Source organism: Taeniopygia guttata, chromosome 27, assembly GCF_048771995.1.
Source record: "Taeniopygia guttata chromosome 27, bTaeGut7.mat, whole genome shotgun sequence".
Lineage (NCBI taxonomy): Eukaryota > Metazoa > Chordata > Aves > Passeriformes > Estrildidae > Taeniopygia > Taeniopygia guttata.
In genome coordinates this window covers 1,676,895-1,699,245 of record NC_133052.1, presented here as the reverse complement: position 1 = coordinate 1,699,245, position 22,351 = coordinate 1,676,895, and the positions used below count along the sequence as shown (strand labels likewise).

The 22,351-nt window shown below is 54.6% G+C and overlaps 1 protein-coding gene across 5 annotated transcripts in view; it reads left to right on the top strand.

The window, feature by feature from the left end:
- SRCIN1 (SRC kinase signaling inhibitor 1) overlaps nucleotides 1-22,351 on the top strand; it is a 73,004-nt gene that overhangs the window by 4,271 nt on the left and 46,382 nt on the right. For 2 of the 5 annotated variants that reach the window (XM_072918981.1, XM_072918985.1), the window contains exon 2: nucleotides 3,583-3,645. The exons of 2 other annotated variants lie outside the window; for them this stretch is intronic. In XM_072918981.1, coding sequence (XP_072775082.1) covers nucleotides 3,583-3,645 — 63 coding nt within the window. Of the gene's footprint in view, nucleotides 1-3,582; nucleotides 3,646-16,964; nucleotides 17,272-22,351 lie in introns of those variants that run through there. One more of the 5 variants, XM_072918978.1, reaches the window with a different exon arrangement.

Sequence of the window (22,351 nt, the reverse complement as noted above, 5' to 3'; positions counted from 1 at the left end):
GATGGGGTTTGGGTTTTTTCGATGTTTTTTAAAGATTTTGGTTTTTTCTCTTTTATTTTTTTGAGATTCATCTCCAGCAGATGATGGAGAGGGTGGGAGGGAAGGGAAGGAGGGGACAAAAACACTTCGGGGTTGTTTGTGTTGTTCTCTCGCCGCTGAAATGTTCTGATTGCGGAGGCAGAGGAGGAGTTCGGTGATCTGGGAACAGCAAAAAGCTGGGAAATGTGGGGGATGAATCCCAGCCCCAAACTGGGAAATGTGGGAGCAGAATCCCAGTTCCAAACTGGGAAATGTGGGAGATGAATCCCAGTTCCAAACTGGGAAATGTGGGAGATAAATCCCAGTTCCAAATTGGGAAATGTGGGGGATGAATCCCAGCCCCAAACTGGGAAATGTGGGAGATAAATCCCAGATCCAAAATGGGAAATGTGGGGGATGAATTCCAGCAACAAACTGGGAAATGTGGAAGATGAATCCCAGCCACACACTGGGAAATGTGGGAGATGAATCCCAGTTCCAAACTGGGAAATGTGGGAGATAAATCCCAGTTCAAAACTGGGAAATGTGGGAGGTGAATCCCAGCCCCAAACTGGGATATGTGGGAGCAGAATCCCAGTTCCAAACTGGTCCTGTCAGGGTGTGGTAGTGTCCCCAGGTCCTGTCAGGGAAGGGTGTGGCAGTGTCCTCTCCAAAGGTGCCCAAGTCCTGTCAGGGTCACATTCCCAGAATTTGAGGGAATTTTTTGGCTGCCCCATCCCAGCCAAAATAACTCCGGAGAGTGAAAATTGGGAGATTTTCCCAGTTTTTGTCTCCCTTCCATCCAAATTTTGGGAAAAGTGGGAATTCCCAGGGCTGGTCCCAGCCCCGAGGATGCACAGGTGAGGCCAAGATCAAAGCCCAGGAATTCATTATTCCAGTTGGGAATTCATAATTCCAGTTGGGAATTGATGATCTCAGTTGGGAATTCATGGTCCCAGTTGTGAATTCATTATTCCAGTTGGGAATTCATGATCCTCATTGGAAATTCATAATTCCAGTTGGGAATTCATGGTTCCAATATGAAATTCATTATTCCAGTTGGGAATTGACTATCCCAGTTGAGAATTCATGGTTTTAGCTGGGAATTCATAATTCCAGTTGGGAATTCATGATCCCAGTTGAGAATTCATGGTTTTAGCTGGGAATTCATAATTCCAGTAGGGAATTCATAATTCCAGTTGGGAATTCATGATCTCAGTTGGGAATTCATGGTCCCAGTTGTGAATTCATTATTCCAGTTGGGAATTTATGATCCTCATTGGAAATTCATAATTCCAGTTGGGAATTGATGGTTCCAGCTGGGAAATCATAATTCCAGTTGGGAATTCATGGTTCCAGTTGGGAATTCATTATTCCAGTTGGGAATTCATGGTTCCAGCTGGGAATTCATAATTCCAGTTGGGAATTCATGGTTCCAGTTGGGAATTCATGGCTTTAGCTGGGAATTCATAATTCCAGTTGGGAATTGACTAGCCCAGTTGAGAATTCATGGTTCCGATTGGGAATTCATAATTCCAGTTGGGAATTCATGGTTCCAGTTGGGAATTGATGGTCCCAGTTGTGAATTCATTATTCCAGTTGGGAATTCATGATCCTCATTGGAAATTCATTATTCCCATTGAGAATTTACAGTCCCAGTTTGGAATTCATGGTCCCAGTTTGAAATTCACAGTCCCAGTTTGGAATTCATGATTTCAGCTGGGAATTCATGATCCCAGCTGGGAACCCAAGCTGGGAACTCCCTGGGCCTTCCCCTTCCCTCCAAAATCCCAAGGAGAGAATTGGAGAGCTCCGTTCTCCCTGGAAAACCGAAGGAGCCGCCTTTGGCCTCCTCCTTTCCCTTTTTTCCCTTAAAATTCCCAAATTTTCACCTCTGAGGTGTCACCAGGGAGAGGAAGGAGATTCCTGCAGGTTTTCCTGGCAGGTTGCAAAACGCGGCATAAATAATTCATCCCCTCCTCAATTATCAAAACAAAGGAATAAAGCAAATTTCCGAAGGATTTTCCACGCACATTCCATGGGTTTTATTGGCTTTTTTTTGTTGTTGTTTCCCTGCTTTTCTTACGCCTCGGAGATGATTCACTCACAGCGGCCGTGAAATTCCTTCCCAGATTTCGGATCCCACCAAAATCCCTCCAAACCACCCCCCAAAAATCCAGGGGAAATGGGGATAAAAGGGTTTGGGTGGATTTTTTATCCTTTGACCATCCCCCTTTTCCCCAAAAAATTGCCCCAAAATTGGGCACGGGAATGGGAATTTTGGGATTTGGGGCCGGCAGGATGGGTGGGATGGATCTGGATCCATGGGGGACAGCCCTGAGCATCCCCTTTTTCCCAAAAATTCCCCCATATCCATTATGGGGTCCTGGTGGCTCACAGGGAGGGTGTCAGGTCAAGTCCATAGGGTCAGACCCCAAAATCAGGTGTGGGAATGGGATTTCGGGGTAAAAAGATCCTTTCTGTGCATTCCTCAGAAAAAAAAACCCACAAAAATCCAGGATTTTTATCCTTCCACACCCTTAACTCTTCCCAATAAAATCCAGGACCCCAAAGGTGTGGAATGGGAACTTTTGGGGTGGGTTTGCAGCCTGGTTTGGGATATTTCCCTTCCCTCTTATGGGATTTTCCTCCCCTTCTTTTGGGATAATCCTCTCCTTGTTTTAGGATATTCCTCTCCCTGTTTTGGGATATTCTCTTCCCGGTTTTAGGATATTCTGATCCCTGTTTTGGGATACTCCTCTCCCTGTTTTGGGATATTCCTCCCTGTGTTTTGGGATGTTCCACTCCCTCTTTGGGGATTTTCTCCTCCCTCTTATGGGATATTCCCCATCTTCTCTTGGGATATTCCTCTCCTTGCTCTGGGATATTCTGATCCCTATTTTGGGATGTTCCTCTCCCTGTTTAGGGATTTTCTCCTCCTCATTTTCGGATATTTCTCTCCTTCTTTTGGGATGTCCCTCTCCTTGTTCTGGGATATTTTGATCCCTGTTTTGGGATGTTTCTCTCCTTACTTTGGGATGTTGTCCTCCTAATTTTAGGATATTTCTCTCCTCATTTTGGGATATTCCTCTCCTTGTTCTGGGATATTCCCCTCCTAATTTTGGGATTTTCCTCTCCTTATTTTGGGATGTTCTCCTCCCTATTTCGGGAAATTCCTCTCCTTAATTTGGGATATTCCTATCCTTGTTCTGGGATATTCCTCTCCTTATTTTGGGACATTCCACTCCCCACAAGCAGGAACAAATTCCCGCTTGTAGGGACTCCATTCTCAGCTCTACATCCATGGAATCTGTGGGATCCAGTGGGATTTTCCCTCTTTTCCCCCATCCCTCTCCACCTTCCACCCCTTTCCCGCTGCTCTTTTATTTTGGGTTTTTTCTCTTGTGTTTCGCTTGCTCCGATTCATTTCTTTCTTTTCCCTTCATCCAAATTCCCGGAAAAAAAAACAAAACAAAACAAAAAAAACCCAACAAAAATCAAAAATTCCCAGCTGGAATTTCCCATGAACATTCATGAATCTCCTCCTTTCCTGTCCCTACCCAGGGCTCCATGGAATTGCGGGCGGGAAGAAGCCAGGACTGTGTTCCCTTTGTTTAAAGTCTCCAGGTCAGTACCGGGGGCCGACAGCGTCTTCCCCTTTTCCCTGGATTTTCCACAATTCCATGATTTCCGCTCTTTCCCCGCCCCTCTCCCGGGAGCTGGGCCCGTGGTGGGTGAGGGCAGCACCTGGAGCCCAAATTTTGGGATGTCTAAGAGGTTCCCACATGATTTTTGGGATATTTTAGAGGGCCACACCCACTTTTTTGGATGATTTTAGGAGAGTCCTGCCCAGTTTTTGGGATGTTTTAGAGAGACCCGCCCAATTTTTGGGATGATTTTAGGAGGTTCCCATATGATTTTTGGGATGTTTTAGAGGGTAACACCCATTTTTTAGGAGGTTCTTGTCCTGGTTTTTGGATGTTTTAGAGGGTCCTGCCCAGTTTTTAGGATGTTTTTAGGAAGCTCCTGCCTGATTTTTGGCATGTTTTATAGGGTCCTGGACAGTTTTGGGGATGTTTTAGAAAGCCCTGCCCAGTTTTTGGGATGATTTTAGGAGGTTCCCACATGATTTTTGGGATGTTTTAGAGGGTTCCATCTATTTTTTAGGATGTTTTTAGGAGGTTCTTGTCCTGGTTTTTGAATGTTTCAGATGGTCCCACATTATTTTTGGGATGTTTTAGAGGGTCCCACATGATTTTGGGATGCTTTAGGAGGCTCCCACATGATTTTTAGGATGATTTTAGGAGGGTCCTGCCCAGATTTTGGGATGATTTAGGAGGCTCCCACATGATTTTTGGGATGATTTTAGGAGGGTCCTGCCCAGATTTTGGGATGATTTTAGGAGGGTCCTGCCTGGATTTTGGTTGGCATCCGTGGTTGAGGCGTCACTTCCCAAAATTTTGGTGGAGGACGGGATGGATGTGTGGAGTTTTGAGGTCCTGGAGGACCCTTGGTGTTCCTAAAAGGATTCCTGGTGGTCCTGGAGAGATTTTGGGTGTTCCTAAAAGGATTCCTGGTGATCCTGGAGAGATTTTGGGTTTCCCTAAAAGGATCTTTGGTGCTCCGCCTTTTTTCAAGATTGAGTTTTGATTATTTTTGGGATTCAGTGGTGATGGTTTTTAGGGATTCAGTGGTGATATTTTCCTGGAATTCAGCACCGATGGTTCTTTGGGATTCAGTGGCAACTTTTTGGGATTCAGTGCGATGGACTTTTGGGATTCAGTGGTGATGCTCCTTTGGGATTCAGTGATGACTTTTTTGGGATTCTGTGGTGATGATTTGATTCGTTGGAATTCAATGGTGACGACATTTTGGGATTCAATGATGATGGTTTTTTGGGATTCAATGGTGACAATATTTTGGGATTCAGTGGTGACTTTTTTGGGATGCGATGGTGATTCTTTGAGATTCTGTGGTGATGGGTTTTTTGGGATTTGGTGGCAATTGTTTTGGGATTCAGTGATGTTTTGGGACTCTGTGACGATGGGTTTTGGGAATTCAGTGGTGATGTTTTCCTGGAATTCAGCGCTGATGGTTCTTTGGGATTCAGTGGCAACTTTTTGGGATTGAATGGTGATTTTTGGTGGGGATTCAGCAGTGGTGTTTCCTTGGGATTCAATGGTGACGACTTTTTGGGATTCTGTGTTGACGGTTTTTTGAGATTCGGTGGAGTTTTGGGATTCAGCAGTGATGTTTCTTTGGGATTCAGTGGTGACATTTTTGGGATTCAATGGTGTTTCTTTGGGATTTGGTGGTGATGGTTTCTTTGGGATTCAGTGGAGTTTTGGGATTCAATGGTGATGTTTTCTTGGGACTCAATGGTGACAATTTTTTGGGATTCAGTAGTGACGTTCCTTTGGGATTCAGTGGTGATGGTTTTTTGGGATTCAATGGTGATGTCTTTTTGGGATTCAGTGGAGTTTTGGGATTCATTGGTGATTTTTTGGGGGGGATTCAATGGTGACAGCTTTTTGGCATTTGGTGGTGATGCGTTTTTGGGATTCAGTGGTGACTTTTTTGGGATTCAGTGGTGACTCTTTGGAAACCAGTGGTGATGATCCTTCAGTTTTGGGGATTCCGTGGCGATGTTTTTTTGGGATTCAGCGGTGATGATCCTGCAGGACCCAGTGGTTGAATGGCTCAGGCAGCTCCTGGAGGTGTCAAACCCAGCACAGTTAGCACAGCACAGGCCTGACTGTAGGATTTGTAGGATTTATAGGATTTTTGGGATTTAGGGAATATTTTCCAACCAGAAAAGCCCCTCCTGACCCCTCTTCCCCCTCCCAGCCCCGAACCAGGGCCCACAAACCCTCGGTGGCATCTCCTGAGTCACGAGCGCCAGGGTGACATCCCAAAGGACGTTTATGCGGGATCAGGAGCGACAATGACGGGGAAAAAAACCCTTTTCCAGACCCTTTGGAACATTTTCCCTGCCTCCCGTCTGCTTTTCCGCCTCTGTCTGGAGGGATGAAAGTGCCGCGGAGGTGACAGCGCCAGCGAGGCCACCGCTAATTGGGACATTAATGAGTTTTGTCTCCCGGCCCCAAAGTGTCTCCTGACCCTCCCCGAGGGTTGTGAACACCTGGAGGAAACCGGCACCGCTTTCATCCCGTGTTCCGGCCCGGAAAAACCCTGGAGGCAGCCAGGGAGGGGGTGGAGGTGGCTTTTGTCACCAAAAGTCCTCGGGTTTTGTCACCAAAGTCCTGCTGAAGGTGACAGGAGGCGGCTGGGATGGGACGAGCCGGGAATTCTGTGTGGGGGTGGTGGGAATGCTCGTGGCTTCCCAGGGAAAGGGGTGGTGGCCGCAGGTGTCCCACAGCAGAGGACAGCGTGTCCCAGGTGCCACGGTGTCCCCTGGGACAGGAGAAGGGTTGTCCCCAACCCCATGGGACAGGGGAAAGTGTCCCCATCCCATAGAGACGGGTTGCCCCATCCCACAGGGACGGGTTGTCCCCATCCCACAGGGACATGAGCAGGGTTGTCCCCATCCCAGTGGGACACAGGTGGGGTGTCCCCATCCCATGGGACAAGGGAAGGTTTGTCCCCAAACATCCTGGGACAGAGGAAGGGTTGTCCCCATCCCAGTGGGACATGGAAAGATTGTCCCCATCCCAGTGGGACACAGGTGGGGTTGTCCCCAACCCCATGGGACAAGGGAAGGTTTGTCCCCAAACATCCTGGGACAGAGGAAGGGTTGTCCCCACCATGCTGGGACAGGGACAGGGTTGTCCCCATCCCAGTGGGACATGGAAAGATTGTCCCCATCCCAGTGGGACACAGAAGAGGTGTCACCGACCCCATCAGACAAGGGAAGGGTTGTCCCCACCCCAGTGGGACAGGGAAATGTCCCCATCCCCTGGTCCCCACTGCCCTCTCCCGTTCTCCTCCTTCTCCTCATCCTCCTCCTCCTCCTTCTCCTCATCATTCTCATCATCATCATCTTCATCCTGCTCATTCTGCTTGTCTTCATACTCCTCCTCCTCCTCATCATCATCATCATCTTCATCGTCCTTCTCCTCATCCTCCTCCTCCTCATTCTCCTCATCATCCTCATCCACCTTCTCCTCATCCTCCTCTTCATCATTCTCATCATCTTCATCCTGCTCATCTTCATCCACCTTGTCCTCATCCTCCTCATTCTTGTCTTCCTCACCCTCTTCATCTTCCTCATCCTCCTCATCATCATCCTCATCCTCCTTCTCCTTATCCTCCTCATCCTCCTCATCATCTGCCTCATCATTGTCATCATCATCTTCATCATCTTCATCCTGCTCATCCTGCTTCTCCTCATCCTCCTTATCCACCTTATCCTCCTCATCCTCCTCATCCTGCTCATCTTCCTCCTCATCCACCTTGTCCTCCTCATCCTCCTCCTCCTCATTCTCCTCCTCCTCATCATCATCTTCACCCTCCTTCTCCTCATCTTTGCCCCCGACTTTCCCCAAACCCAGACACGCTCCCGACCCTTTCCCCCAGGAATTCCGGGCCGTATCGCCGGGAGAAGCTCCGGGTGCAGTGAAATTAATTCCCTGCTAAGAATCCCCCGGTGGAAACAATTCCCCGGTAAAAATTCCTCGGTAAAAATCCTCCGGTGGAAACAATTCCTAGGTGGAAAATCCCCACCACCCGCGGCCTGGAGCCGCTTTTCCATGGCGGAGAGCGGGATGGAGCCATGAGCAGGTGGCCGGGGGCCGGGGACAGCTCCCCAAAATAGAGCCGGGAGCGGGGGGAGGATGCGGCCCCGGCTCCCCGCGGCTGCTCCTGCCAGAGCCGCCTGACGGCTGCAGCCTCGTCAGAGCTGTACCTATAATTACTGCACCTATAATTACCGTCTGATGTGCCGCAATTAGAGTGCCGGCAGAGGAGTTGGAGCAGACAGGAGCGGCCCCGGCTGCCTGCGAGGGCTTCCAGCCCTTGCTGGAGCCTTCCAGCCATTCCCAGTTCTTCCATCCCCTCCTGGAGCCTTCCAGCCCTTGCTGGAGCCTTCCACCCTTTCCCAGATCCTTCCAATCATTCCCAGTTCCTTCCATCCCCTCCTGGAGCCTGCCAGCCATTCCCAGTTCCTTCCATCTCCTCCCAGTTCCTTCCATTCCCTCCTGGTTCCTTCCAACAATTCCCAGTTTCTTCCATCCATTCCCAGTTCCTTCCATCTCCTCCTCGAGCCTTCCAGCCCTTCCTGGAGCCATCCAACCATTCCCGGAGCCCTACAGCCATTCCCAGTTCCTTCCATCCTCTCCTGGTTCCTTCCAATCATTCCCGGTTACTTCCATTCCCTCCCAGTTCCTTCCAGCCCTTCCCAATCTCTTCCATCCTCTCCTTCCATCCCATCCCCCTGGTTCCTTCCATCCCATCCAATCCCATCCCATCCCTTTATCCCATCCCATCCCATCCCATCCCATCCCATCCCACCCCTCCTGCCCTGCCAGGAGATGGATTTTGGGAAAAGTGCGAGACCAACGGGCTCAGCCCCACCCCACACCTGGAATCTGCACTGTTGGTGGGGAATGGGATCTTTATGGGATCCTTATGGGATCTTCATGGGATCTTTCTTTCTGGTATCTTCATGGGATCTTTCTTTATGGGATCTTCATGGGATCTTTCCTTCTGGGATCTTGATGGGATCAGGGAATGGTTTGGGATGGAAGAACCTTAAATCCCACCAGGCATGGACACCTCCCACCATCCCAGGTTGCTCCAAGCCCCATCCAGCCTGGCCAGGGACAATTCCAGGGATCCAGGGGCAGCCACAGCTCCTCTGGGAATTCCATCCCACCCAAAATCCCCTCCCGAGTCCATTTCTCCCTCCACAACCCCTGGATCTGTGAAGTTCTGGAATCCCAGAAGGATTTGGGTGGGAAGTGACCTCCAAGCCCACCATTCAGACCCCCTGCCACCATCCCAGCTCGCTCCAAGCCCTGTCCAAACTCCCATTTCATCCCTAAAACCCCAAATCCCCACCCTCAGCGAGGATCCCTCATCCCGAACCGCAGGGCTGAGCCTCCCCTCCCTCCAACCACCCCAAATTTTATTTTTATCTGTGCCAAATCCTTACACAAAGCCACAAAACTTCCCCGGGAGGGCTGGGAGCACCCCCCAACTCCCTCATTTCCTGCTCCCCTCTCCTATTTTTCCCCCAATTCCCTTTTCCTCACCCTAATCCGCCCCGTGCCCAGTTTAAACCACAACTCCCAGCCCAGTTTAAGCCACAACTCGCAGCCCTAGGCGAGGTTTTAAAGCTTTAATCGGAGCCCAGGGCCTGAAATTCACGATAAAACCCCAACAACCAGCCGTGATTCAGGACCTCTCCGCTGCAAAAGCGCCAGACCAGGACCTCAATTAAGCCATTTGCAAATCGTTAATTTAAGAATTGCTCTCGGATGCCTTTAAAATCGCTCCCTCCTGCAGTTTCCGAGCGGGTAAAGAGCGCGGGGATATAAACGGAGAGGTCGGGAAATGCCATTTAAACGCTGATTTTGGCACCGGCAGCAGCTCCGGGTTTGATTAAAATCCCGGCGCTGCCTTTGGAGGAAGAGCAGAGGTGCCCAGGTGAGGTGGGAGCTGCTCGGGGGGTCCCCGGGGGATGGAGCTGAGAGCTGCCAAAACACCCGGAAAAAGCCCCCGGGGTGGTTGGGGCTTTGGGAATGCTTCAATCCGGAGGAAATAAATGGAATTTTTCCAAGCCCAGGTGAGGTTTGGCTCTCCAGCAGCATCCCTGGAGCGGGATGGTCCCGGCGGGAGCAGCTCCCAGGGGTCGGAGTGACCCCCTGGATTTATCCCGTGCTGTAGATTGTCCCCTGGAAGCAGGGACAGCCCGGCAGTGCCACAGCCAGGAGGTTCCAGACCTCTCCTGTGGCATTTTAGGATTTTCCTGCAGGAAATGGGGAGAAAATCTCATCCCTGGAAGCGTCCAAGGCCAGGTTGGAGCAGCCTGGGACAGCAGGAGATGTCCCCAACCATGGCAGGAGGTGAATTTTGGGGTTCCCTCCATCCCAAACCCTCCTGGGATCCTTCCAAGCATCCCAAAACTCCATGAGGGGAAGATTTGTGTCCCCAGACCTCAGCGCTGCCCTTGCCGAGGCTTTTCCCTCTCTCCTCTCCCCAAATTTGGACTCTCCTGGCCCGGGCCCTGCTCCTGGCGCTTCTCCCTCCCCCTTCCCCTGCCGCGGGTGGATTTTTGGGCTATTTTCAGGCAGAACCGGGCACATCTCCCGACGCTGCGGCCCCATCTGAGCGAAGTGAGCAAAAGAAACGGGAGAAACGGTTCAGGAGCAGCCAGAATTTGGGATTTGGGGCCGTGCCAGGGCGCCGGGTGCTGGCGGTGGGCACCGGGTGCCAGCCGGGCCCGGAGGTGTCGCCGCAGCCCCGGGAGGATGTGCCAGGCTCCGCTCGGCTCCGGGGGAACAAATTCTCGCTTCTCCAGGAGGGGCCGGGCTCCGGCACCAGCTGGGGAGCAAAAAACCCCAAATCTGATCCAGAGGGTGCCGGGGCGGCCGCGGGAACAGCTCGGGATGAGAGCGGGGCCGTGGGAGGCTGGAGGGGACCCGCGGGTGCCAAAATCCCCTCGGCTCCACCTGGCACCGCTTGGCAGCTCCCGTCTGGAAGCGCCGAGGGCGATGCCAGGCTCGGCAGATGTTGCCCGCGGATCCGAGCAGGCTGAGCCACCGCCGGGAGCTGCCGCGACACCTCCGGCTGCTTCTTGCTGGGGCTTTGAGTTTTGTTTTTTGGGGTTTTTTTTGGGTGAGATTTGAGAACTTGGCTGCGTTTGATCAGGAGCCGAATTTCCGGGCCCTTCAGCTGTGACAGGCTCGGAGCCGCGCGGTGCCAAAAGGTCTTTAAAGGTTTTTTTGGGGTTTTTTTTTGTTGTGTTTTGTTTTTTTGGTTTTTTTAAATTTTTTTGTCATTGCTTAGCTCAGGTTCCGTTCCTCCCGATCCGAAATTCACCGGCAATCGTCGCCTCCGAGGGGAAAATATTTTTCTGTCCGCCTGGAGAGGGATTTGTGTCCATTCGGGAGCCCCCAGGGTCGGGGTGGGGTCTGGCGTGTCCTGCCTGTGCCGCTATCGCTGTCCCCGCTGTCCCCAGCTCGGGGCCTGGCGCGGCTTTTCCCCGAGCAGGGATTGGGGTGGTGGCGGGAGGAGCGAGAATTTGGGGGTTTGGGGGATTTGGGATTTGGTTTGGGGAGTTGGGGGTTTGGGGGTTTGGGGGTTTGAGGATTCAGGAATTTGGGGATTTGGGAATTGGTTTGCGGGTTTGGGGATTTGGGGATTCGGGATTTGGGGATTTGGGGGTTTGGGAATTTGGGGATTTGGGGATTCAGGAATTTGGGGATTTGGGGATTGGTTTGGGGATTTGGGGATTTGGGGATTTGGGGATTCAGGAATTTGAGGATTTGGGAATTGATTTGGGGGTTTGGGGATTCGGGAATTTGGGGGTTTGGGAATTGGTTTGGGGATTTGGGGATTTGGGGGTTTGGGGGTTTGGGGATTTGGGGAAGCATTTCCTGACCAGGCTCTGACATGGCACTGCCCAAGGGAATGGGGCACAGCCATCCCCACCTGGCACCACCCATGGGAATGGGGCACATCCCTCCCCACCTGGCAGCACCCATGGGCACAGCCATCCCCACCTGGCACCCCCACCCCGCCCTAAGGCGTGCTGGGCACGGGCTGACCCAACCACGGGCAGCACGGCCGAGCTGGTTTTGGCCTCCCAGTGCCCGTGCCCTCCTGGGTAACCCCTCTGTGCCATCCCTGGCGTGGCACATCCCCGGTCCTCCCGTCCAGGGCTCTGTTTGTCCCCGTCTCTGGTGACACAAAGGCCCCTCTGTGCCGCCGTGAGGGCACCGCCTGTGCGAATATTGCTCGATGGACTGGGCGAGGGCACAAAGCCCCGCTGTCCACCAGCTCCGGGAGGGCGCCCGCATTCCCCATCCGTGACTGTCCCACTGTCCCTGTCCCAGCCCTGATCCGTGACTGTCCCACTGTCCCTGTCCCAACCTCAGATCTGTGACTGTTCCCATCCCAACCCTGATCCGTGACTGTGCCACTGTTCTTGTCCCAAACTCAGATCTGTGACTGTTCCTGTCCCAACCCCGATCTGTGACTGTGTCACTGTTCCTGTCGCAACCCCGTTCCATGACTGTTCCCATCCCAGCCCCAATCCGTGACTGTGCCACTGTTCTTGTCCCAGCCCTGATCCGTGACTGTGCCACTGTTCTTGTCCCAAACTCAGATCTGTGACTGTTCCTGTCCCAACCCCGATCCGTGACTGTGCCACTGTTCCCATCCCAACCCTGATCCGTGACTGTGCCACTGTTCCCACCCCAATCCCATCTGTGACTGTGTCACTGTTCCTGTCCCAACCCCGTTCCATGACTGTTCCCACCCCAGCCCCGATCTGTTCCTGTCCCACTGTTCCCACACCAATCCCATCCGTGCCTGTCCCACTGTTCTTGTCCCAGCCCCGTTCCATGGCTGTTCCTGCCCCAACCCCAATCCGTGACTGTTCCCACTGTTTCTGCCCCAAACCCCGATCCGTGACTGTCTCACTGTTCTTTTCCCAACCCTGTTCCATGACTGTTCCCATCCCAACCCTGATCCGCGCCTGTCCCACTGTTCCTGTCCCAACCAAAATCCGTGACTCTGCCACTGTTCCCATCCCAACCCTGATCCGTGCCTGTCCCACCGTTCTTGTCCCAGTCCCATTCTGTGACTGTGCCACTGTTCCCATCCCAAACCAAAATCCGTGACTGTTCCCACTGTTCCTGTCCCAAACCGGATCCGTGACTGTTCCCCTTCCAACCTTGATCCATGACTGTCCCACTGTTTCTGCCCCAAACCCCAATCCATGACAGTTCCCACCCCAAACCCCAATCCGTGCCTGTCCCACCGTTCCTGTCCCAACCCCGATCCGTGACTGTTCCCATCCCAAATGGATCAGGAACAGAACAAGAATGGAGCAGGGATGGAGCAGGGATGGAGCAGGGATGGAGTGGGGATGGAGTGGGGATGGAGCAAGGATGGAGCAGGAATGGAGAAGAGAAGGAGCAGGGATGGAGCAGGGATGGAGCAGGGATGGAGAAGAGAAGGAGCAGGGACAGAGCAGGGAAGGGGCAGGGAACGAACGGAGCATCCAGCGGCTCCCCGGGAGCTGCTGAGAGCCAAATCGTGTCCGGGAGCTCAGGTGTGAACGCGGATGTCTCACCCGACCTGTCGGAGCCGCTTTTAGCGGCTTTTTCCTGGGAATTGCCTCATGGAGAGGCTCCAGCGGTGTCACCAGCAGTGAGGTGACACCTTTGTCACCACCCTGCCAGCGCAGGGTTGTGCCGCTGGAAAGTTACCGCCTTGGGAAAGCCCAAAGTGGGGGGAAATGGGTTTTTGGTTGAAATCCAGGCATTTCCCTCCTTTCAGGGGCGTTTCAGGGTGCAGAGGATGGTGGCACTTCCCTGGGGACGGCTGGACTCTGCTGGGGACTGTCCCCGCCAGGCGCGGGTGATGCTGGCTGGGATTTATCCCGGGATAAACCCGGGTGCTGCAGCTGCCCTGGGCTCCTTCCCCCATCCCGCAGCACAACAGAAAACGGCATTTCTATAATAGATTCTTTGACCATTTTTGATATTTCTGTCTGTGTGTTAATAAAAGAAAATGAATCGCAGCCTTGTTTTGTGATCTTGTTTTGAGTGGAGCGCGGCAGCTCCGGTCCCTGTGGAATGGGGGACCGCGGGGACAGCGGGTGACAGGGAGGTGGCAGCTCATTAACCCCTCATCAGCAGTGAGATGACAATTAAAAGGTCACGGGAAGGACAATAAATGCGAGTCGCGTTTGTCCTGCAGCATTTTCCCGGGAAAATCTCCGCTATTCCAGAGTTATTCCAGGGGTAGGGAGAGCCTTCCCTGGGGCTGCGGGTCCTGGGAAACGTCCCTGTCCCTGTCCGTGTCCTTGTCCTTGTCCCTGTCCTTGTCCCTGCCCCTGTCCCTGTCCCTGTCCTTGTCCCTGTCCCTGTCCCTGTCCCTGTCCTTGTCCTTGTCCTTGTCCCTGTCCCTGTCCTTGTCCCTGTCCTTCCCCTTTCCCTGTCCCTGTCCTATCCCTGTCTTTTCCCTGTCCTTGCCTTGTCCTTGTCCTTGTCCTTGTCCTTGTCCTTGTCCCTTTCCCAGCCCCGTCCCTGTCCCTGTCCTTGTCCTTGTCCTTGTCCTTTTCCCTGTCCTTCCCCTTTCCCTTTCCTTGTCCTTGTCCCTTTCCCCATCCCTGTCCCTGTCCCCGTCCCTGTCCCTGTCCCTGTCCCTGTCCCTGTCCCTGTCCCTGTCCCCATCCCTGTCCCTGTCCCTGTCCCTCTGTCCCTGTCCCTGTCCCTGTCCCTGTCCCTGTCCCTCTGTCCCTGTCCCTGTCCCTGTCCCTGTCCCTGCCCCTGTCCCTGTCCCTGTCCCCGTCCCTGTCCCTGTCCCTGTCCCTGTCCAAGCTTTTTCCCCCTTTTTTTTCCCGGACCAATTCCCGCCTCTCCCGCGGGCAGGATCCACCTCGCGTGGATATCACCGGACATTAACAGGTCCCAAACGCGCGGGGAAAAATCCCCCCGGCCCCAAAAAGAGAGGGAGAGAAGGGAGGGGAAAAAAAAAATCCCCCGAGTTTTTTGTGGGATGCGGGAAGCGGCCCAGAGCACTCAGCTGCGAGGAGAAGGAATTTTTTGGGAATGTTCCTGGTGTCGTGAGTGTCGCCTGTGCCAGCTGTGACTCACGGCAGCGGCTGCTGGGGAGCCTGGAGAGGCTCCAAGCAGGAGCTCAGGGCTCTGGAATTTCTCCACTCCTCGGCTGGGAATTGCGAGCGCTCCTGTCGCTGTTCCCTCCGTGCCTCAGTTTCCCCAGCGTCAAAAATCGGGAAAATCCAAAGGGGTGTGAGTGTTCCTGAATTCCCAGCTCTTCTCACCTACAGCCACCTGAGCCATCGAGGCTCGGGGAGAACCTTTGGGCTGCCAGAAGAGAGAAACGTCAGGAATGGGGGAGGCAGAAATAAGATTGAAATTTTCCAAGCTTCTTCCCAGGGCTGGGGAAAAAAATAAAAATAAAAAATGAAGGAAATTGGGAAAAGTTGGAAGTGCTGAGGTGGGTGAGGCCTTCCAGCGTGACAGGACAAGGCGGTGCGAGTGTCCTGGCGGGTTTAGGATGGCAGGAAAAGCGCCAGGGGAAGTTTAAATTGGATATTGGGGGAAATTTCTTCAGGGAAAAGGGTGGAAGAGCTGCCCAGGGAGGGATGGAGTCACCATTGCTGCGCGGGGTTAAAGGTCACATGGAGGTGGCACTTGGGGACACGGTGAGCGGTGGCACTTCAGCGCTGGGGGAATGCTCGGAGGGTTTTTCCAGCCTCGTGGATCCCAAAATTCCCAGATTTTTGGTGCTGCAGTGTCAGCATTTGGATTGAGATAACCCCGGGGGGGCACAGCCCTGTGGGGTGCGCTGAAACCGGGTTTGGGGTTCCTGGGGCTGGGGGACAGTGGCAGCACTGGTTTTGAGGTGGCAGTGGTGGGGTGACAGTGGTGAGGTGACAGTGGCATTGGTGGCTTTGAGATGGCGATGGCAGCGCTGGTTTTGAGGTGACGATGGCAGAGCTGGTTTGAGGTGACAGTGGTGAGGTGACAGTGGCAGCACTGATTTTGGGGTGACAGTGGCATTGGTGGCTTTGAGGTGACAGTGGTGGCACTGGTTTTTAGGTGACAATGGCAGCACTGGATGCGAGGTGATAGTGGCGAGGTGACAGTGGCATTGCTGGTTTTGGGGCGACAATGGCAGTGCTGGTTTTGAGGTGACAGTGGCAGCGCTGGTTTTGGGGTGACAATGGCATTGGTGGCTTTGAGGTGGCAGTGGCAGTGCTGGATGTGAGGTGACAGTGGTGAGGTGACAGTGGCATTGGTGGCTTTGAGGTGACGATGGCAGCACTGGTTTTGGGGTGACGATGGCAGCACTGGTTTTGGGGTGACAGTGGCATTGGTGGCTTTGAGGTGATGGTGCCAGTGCTGGTTTTGGGGTGACGATGGCAGCACTGGATGCGAGGTGACAGTGGCATTGGTGGCTTTGAGGTGACAGTGGCATTGCTGGTTTTGGGGTGACAGTGGCAGAACCAGATGTGAGGTGACGGTGCCAGCACTGGCTTTGGGGTGACAGTGGCAGCACTGGACGCTTTGAGGTGACAGTGGTGAGCTGACGATGCCAGAGCTATTTTTGGGGTGACGGTGGTGAGGTGACAGCAGCATTGGAGGCTTTGGGGTGACAGTGGCATTTCTGGTTTTGGGGTTACAGTGGCAGTGCTGGCTTTGAGGTGACAGTGGCATTGCTGTTTTCGGGGTGACAGTGGCATCGCTGGACGCTTTGGGGTGATGGTGCCAGCACTGTTTTTGGGGTGACAGTGGCATTGCTGTTTTTGGGGTGACAGTGGCTGTACTGGACGCTTTGAGGTGACAGTGGCAGCGCTGGGCACTTTGGGGTGATGGTGGCATTGCTGCTTTTGGGGTGATTGTGGCAGCGCTGTTTTTGGCGTTACAGTGGTGAAGTGACGATGCCAGCGCTGTTTCTGGGGTGACAGTGGCTGTACTGGACGCTTTGAGGTGACAGTGGCATTGCTGTTTTTGGGGTGACAGTGCCAGCGCTGTTTCTGGGGTGACAGTGGCCTCGCTGGGCGCTTTGGGGTGACAGTGCCAGCGCCGTTTTTGGGGTGACAGTGGCATTGCTGTTTTTGGGGTGATGGTGGCAGCGCTGTTTTTGGGGTTACAGTGATGAAGTGACGATGCCAGCGCTGGTTTTGGGGTGACAGTGGCCTCGCTGGGCGCTATGGGGTGGCAGCCACCGCACGCCTGCCAGGCCCGAGCTGCGCGCTCCGCTCGGTGCCACCCTCCGCTGGCTCCGTGACGAGCCCACGCCGCGTTCAAGCGGCAGCGGCAGCCGGCGCCGCCCGATGCGGCGGCTCGGAGCCGAGCTCCCGGGCTCGGAACCCCAAAAAATGCCCGGTGAGACCGCGGCCGGCCCGGTGTAAGCGGATGCGATGCGTTTGTCGCGCAGATCCGCCAGCCGCGCTCCGAGCCGCTGCCCCCGCGATGCTGCCCCGCTGGGCACGGCAGCCCCCCGGCGCTGCCCCCCGAGCCGGGCCGGGGCTGCGGGAGCCGGGCAGAGCCAGCGAGCCCCGGGAGCACCGGCTGCCAGCGCTGCTCGCGGGTACGGACCCGGCGGGGGCGGCGCGGGGATGGGGGATGCGGGGGCTGCGGGATCCCGGGGGGAGCGGAGCGCTGGGAAGGATGGGGGGGTTTTGGGGGGGTGGTCCCAGAGCATCACAGGGGCTCTGGAGTGGCTTTGGGGTGGTCCCAGAGCATCACAGGGGTTTTGGGGGGAGTTTGGAGTGGTTCCAGAGCATCACAGGGGTTCTGGAGTGGCCTTGGGGGGGTCCCAGAGCACCACAGGGGCTCTGGGGGGTCTTTGGGGTGGTCCCAGAGCATCACAGGGCTCCTGGGGGAGCTTTGGGGTGGTCCCAGAGCATCGCAGGGGTTCTGGAGGGGCTTTGGGGTGGTCCCAGAGCATCACAGGGGTTCTGGGGGGGTTCTGGGATTGTCCCAGAGCCTCACAGGGGGCTCTGGTGTGGTCTGGGGATGGTTCCAGCTCCTGATAGGAGATTCTGGGGTGGCCTGGGGATGGGCTCAACCCCTTGCAGGTGACCTCTGGGGTGGTCTTGGAGTGGTCCCAGCCCCTCACAGGGGGTTCTGGGGTGGTCTTGGAGTGGACCCAGAGCCTCACAGGGGTTCTGGGGGGGCTTTGGGGTGGTCTCAGAGCCTCACAGGGTGTTCTGGAGTGGTCCCAGAGCCTCACAGGGGGTTCTGGAGTGGCCTTGGGGTGGCCCCAGCCCTGCACAGGGGCTCTGAAGTGGCCTGAGGATCCCAGCCCCTCGCAGGTGACCTCTGGGGTGGCCTGGGGATGGTCCCAACCCCTCACAGGTGGGCACAGATGGCGCGGGCTGTGCCATGGCCGGCTCTGAAGGGAGGAGGAGGAGGAGGAGGAGGAGGAGGAGGAGGAGGAGGAGGCTCAGGGCTGCAGGCAGCTGCTGCTGCCCTCCTTTTGCTTGACTAAACCCCGCTGCCTGGACAGCTTCTGACTGCCGCTGGTGGGAGCAGCAGGAGAGGGGGGCACGCGCCTGTGCCCCCCATGTGGGCACGAGGGGACAGCAGGGGACAGCAAGCTTCGCTCAGCGGCCCGAGGGGTGGCACAGCGCGCTGGCCTTGTCCTCGTGTCACCCGCAGCGTCTCGAGGTGGGGACACGCTGCCAGCCCGGCTCGGTGTCCCCACGCCCCGCGGCCACCGGGACGTGTCACATGTCCCCGCAGCGTCCCCGTCCCGTGGCTGCTCAGGCTGACAGCGAATCCCTGCGGGATTTCACCCCGCGTTTGCCATCCCTGAGCACGTTTTCCCTGCATCTCGGAGGCCTCTGAGTTGGTTTTTTTTTTTTTTCCTCCCAAGCTTTTCTGGTTTTTAACGAGCTGTGACTAACCGGGCTGGCACAGCAGGCGGTGACCAACCACCAACGTGCTACCTGTGTGCTAAAAAAACAGGAGCTGCTCTCCAGGACCATTCCCGGGCCCCTGGGACACCCACCCAGCTTTTCCCAGCTTCTCCCAGGCCTGGCAGTGCCCAGGGGCCAGCAGGAGTCACCCAAAGGGACAGTGACACCCAAATCCCACTGGGATCACAGCTCGGTGCTGTGGATGGGCTCCGAGCCCATCTTGGGGGTGGCAGAGCCGAGATTTGGGCGAGTTGGGTCTCACCAGGAGCATTCCCAGCCCCACTGGGACACCCACCCAGCTTCTCCCAGGCCTGGCAGTGCCCAGGGGCCAGCAGGAGTCACCCAAAGGGGCAGTGCCACCCAAATCCTGCTCGGTGCTGCGGATGGAGCCACTGAGCTCCGGGATGGGCTCTGTGCCCATCGTGGGGGTGGCAGAGCCGAGATTTGGGTGAGTTGGGTCTCCTGTGCCAAGGATGGGGCTGGGCTGAGCGTGGCTGTGGGATTTTCGTGGTCCCAAACCTTCTGAGCCAGGAAAAATCCCTTCCCCGAGTGCTCCCGGGTGGAATTGAACCCTTTGTGAAGGTTTGGAAATGCCGTGGGCTTGGCTTGGATCCTCCTCTCGTGGTTTCCCTGCGAGGATTCGCCCCTTGTAGAGAGGAATTTGGGGTGCCCAGGGCCCCGTGCCCGGCTCTGGGCTTTGCCCTGGCAGCTGCTGGTGGCCACAGGCCAGCCTGGAAGGTCACAGTCCCATCTGCTGCTCCTTCCCGTTCCCCCTGCCACGCGAGTGACGGGGTTTGGATGGGATTTTGGGAAGGAGTTCCTCCCTGAGGGGCTGGGATGGAATTCCCAGAGAAGCCCTGGATCCCTGGAAGTGTCCCAGGCCAGGCTGGAAGGGGTTTGGGGGACACTCGGGGACAGTGGCAGGGGTGGCACCGGGTGGGATTTAAGGTCCTTCCCACCCAAACCATTCCAGGGCTCTGTGGTTGTGGAGGCTTTGACGGGTTTAGGAATTTCCTTGGTGTCTTGTTAAGGGGATTGATATTCGGCCTTGATGTGTGTCCCCTCCTCCTCTTCTTCTTCCCCTTCTTCCTCTTCCTCCTCCTCATCCTCAGCCCTGCCCAGCTCCATGGCCTCTCCAGAGATGTGATCAGAACCAAATCCCAAACCCTGGGATGGGGTCCTGGCTCGTCCCAGCAAACCCTGGGAGCTTGGAAAGGCTGGAGCCAGAGCCTTCTGATTTTTCCCTGTCTGCCTGTCCATCCGTCCATCCATCCATGAATTCCATCCATCCATCCATCCATCCATGAATTCCATCCATCCATCCATCCATCCATGGATTTCATCCATCCATCCATCCATCCATCCATGGATTCCATTCATCCATCCATGGATTCCATCCATCCATCCATCCATGGGTTTCATCCATCCATCCATCCATCCATCCATCCATCCATCCATCATCCATCCATCCATCCATCCGTGGATTCCATTCATCCATGGATTCCATCCATCCATCCATGGATTCCATCCATCCATGGATTTCATCCATCCATCCATCCATCCATGGAATCCATCCATCCATCCATGGATTTCATCCATCCATCGATGGATTCTATCCATCCATCCATCCATCCATCCATCCATGGATTCCACCCATGAATTCCATTCCTCCATCCATCCATCCATCCATGAATTCCATCCATCCATCCATCCATGAATTCCATCCGTCTCTCCCTTCCGTGCCTCAGTTTCCCTGTGCCAAGGGCGATGCCCGGGCCATTCCCACGCCAGCTGCCAGGCTCTGGCTGTGCCGTGGGGTGGGGACGAGACCACAAAGCTCCTTCTGTGGCCAGCCTCGCCTCGCCTTTATTTTTATCCCGTGTCCCCAAGCTGCTGGCACGTCCCCAGCCCTGCCAGCCGAGGATGTCACCCACGCCAGGGCACGCAGGGCTCCGTCTTCCTCCTCCTCCTCCTCTTCCTCCTCCTCCTCCCAGCTCTGCCCCGGGCAGGGAATGTTTTCCGTGTGCCAGGAATGCCCCAGCTCAGCCTCTGGTCATGGACACCGAGCCGAGGGCAGCGGGAAGATTTTCCAGCTGGATTTTCTCCTTCCCTCATTCCCTCTGCTCCTCATTTTTCCTTGGCTTGTTGAGGGCAACAGGAAGATTTTCCCAATTTTCCCAGCTGGAATTTGCCCTTCCCTCTTCTCCTCATTTTATCTCGGCTTTCCGAGGGCAACGGGAAGATTTTCCCAATTTTCCCAGCTGGAATTTGCCCTGCCCTCTGCTCCTCATTTTTCCTGGACTTTCCAAGGGCAGCAGGAAGATTTTCCAGCTGGATTTTCTCCTTCGCTCATTCCCTCTGCTCCTTATTTTTCCTCGACTTTCTGAGGGCAACAGAAAGATTTTCCCAATTTTCCCAGCTGGAATTTGCCCTTCCCTCTTCTCCTCATTTTATCTCGGCTTTCCGAATGCAACGGGAAGATTTTCCCGATTTTCCCAGCTGGAATTTGCCCTGCCCTCTGCTCCTTATTTTTCCTGGACTTTCCAAGGGCAGCAGGAAGATTTTCCAGCTGGATTTTCTCCTTCGCTCATTCCCTCTGCTCCTTATTTTTCCTTGACTTTCCGAGGGCAGTGGGAAGATTTTCCCAACTCTTTCAGCTGAAATTTTCCCTTCCCTCTTCTCCTCATTTTTCTTCAGTTTCCGAGGGAAGTGGGAAGATTTTCCCGATTTTCCCAGCTGGAATTTGCCTTTCCCAGACTCTGCCCCTCATTTTTCCCTTGGCTTGCTCCTTCCTGCGTGGCTCCAGGTGTGCCGGCCCTTCCTTTGGCACTGGATCCCCGGGATTTTGGGATTTTGGGAGGTTGAACTCGTCTCCCGTCTCCATGTGGGCGCGTGGGCGCCATCACACCCGGCGGCGAGGTGGGAAAAAGTGGCGGCTGCTTTTTCCAGATGGGATTTCTCCCTCTGCTCTGGGCTCTGACAAGCGACAGCGGCATTTATCCGCTGCCTTCGGCGCTTCCCAAGGGAAGTGCCGGAGCTCACCCCAGGTCGGGGGTGGAAAAATCTCTCCTCCAACCCGTGCTTTAAAGAAAGGCTCAGAATTCTTCTGTTGTTTGGTCTCAAGGCAGTTTATTACAAGTTATCTAAAAGATTTTCTTCTTGGGCTGCTGCAGTTTTCTCAGCAGCTCAGGCAGAGGCACACACACACCTTTGACAAATTTTTTGACTCTTGTTTTCTCTTTCTCCCTCTTTGCCTAGGGCTGGTGCTGCCTTTTATGTGCTACAGTACGTGTTAAATGTTTATATTTTTTCCCCAATGCCTATTACCTATATTAAATGGTGCTTTTCTACTCTAAACCAATCTGTGAGTGCCAACATCATCAAGAACATGGAGGTGAGGAAGAAGAAAGAGGGAGGACAGGACAGGCCCAAATCCCTCCATCTTAAACCTCTGACCCCCATGTACAAAACCAAAACCCCCCTGTACAGCACTCAAAAATTCTTCCCTTTACTTTGTGACTACTTCTACTCTAATAGCTAAACTTTTGTGACTTCTTGTTCTTCCTGCAAGGTTGGTAAATCGTTCCATGGCTCAAACCCAAAATCACAGCTGTTTCCAGCTGCCTGCCAGGGTCTCAAATGCTTCTGACCTGGGCCTGGAACATCCAAAAATGTCTGAGGGACGTTTTGGGTTCTGACAGGGAAGGAGCCGCCTGGCAGGGCAGCGCCGTGGCGCGATGCCAGCTG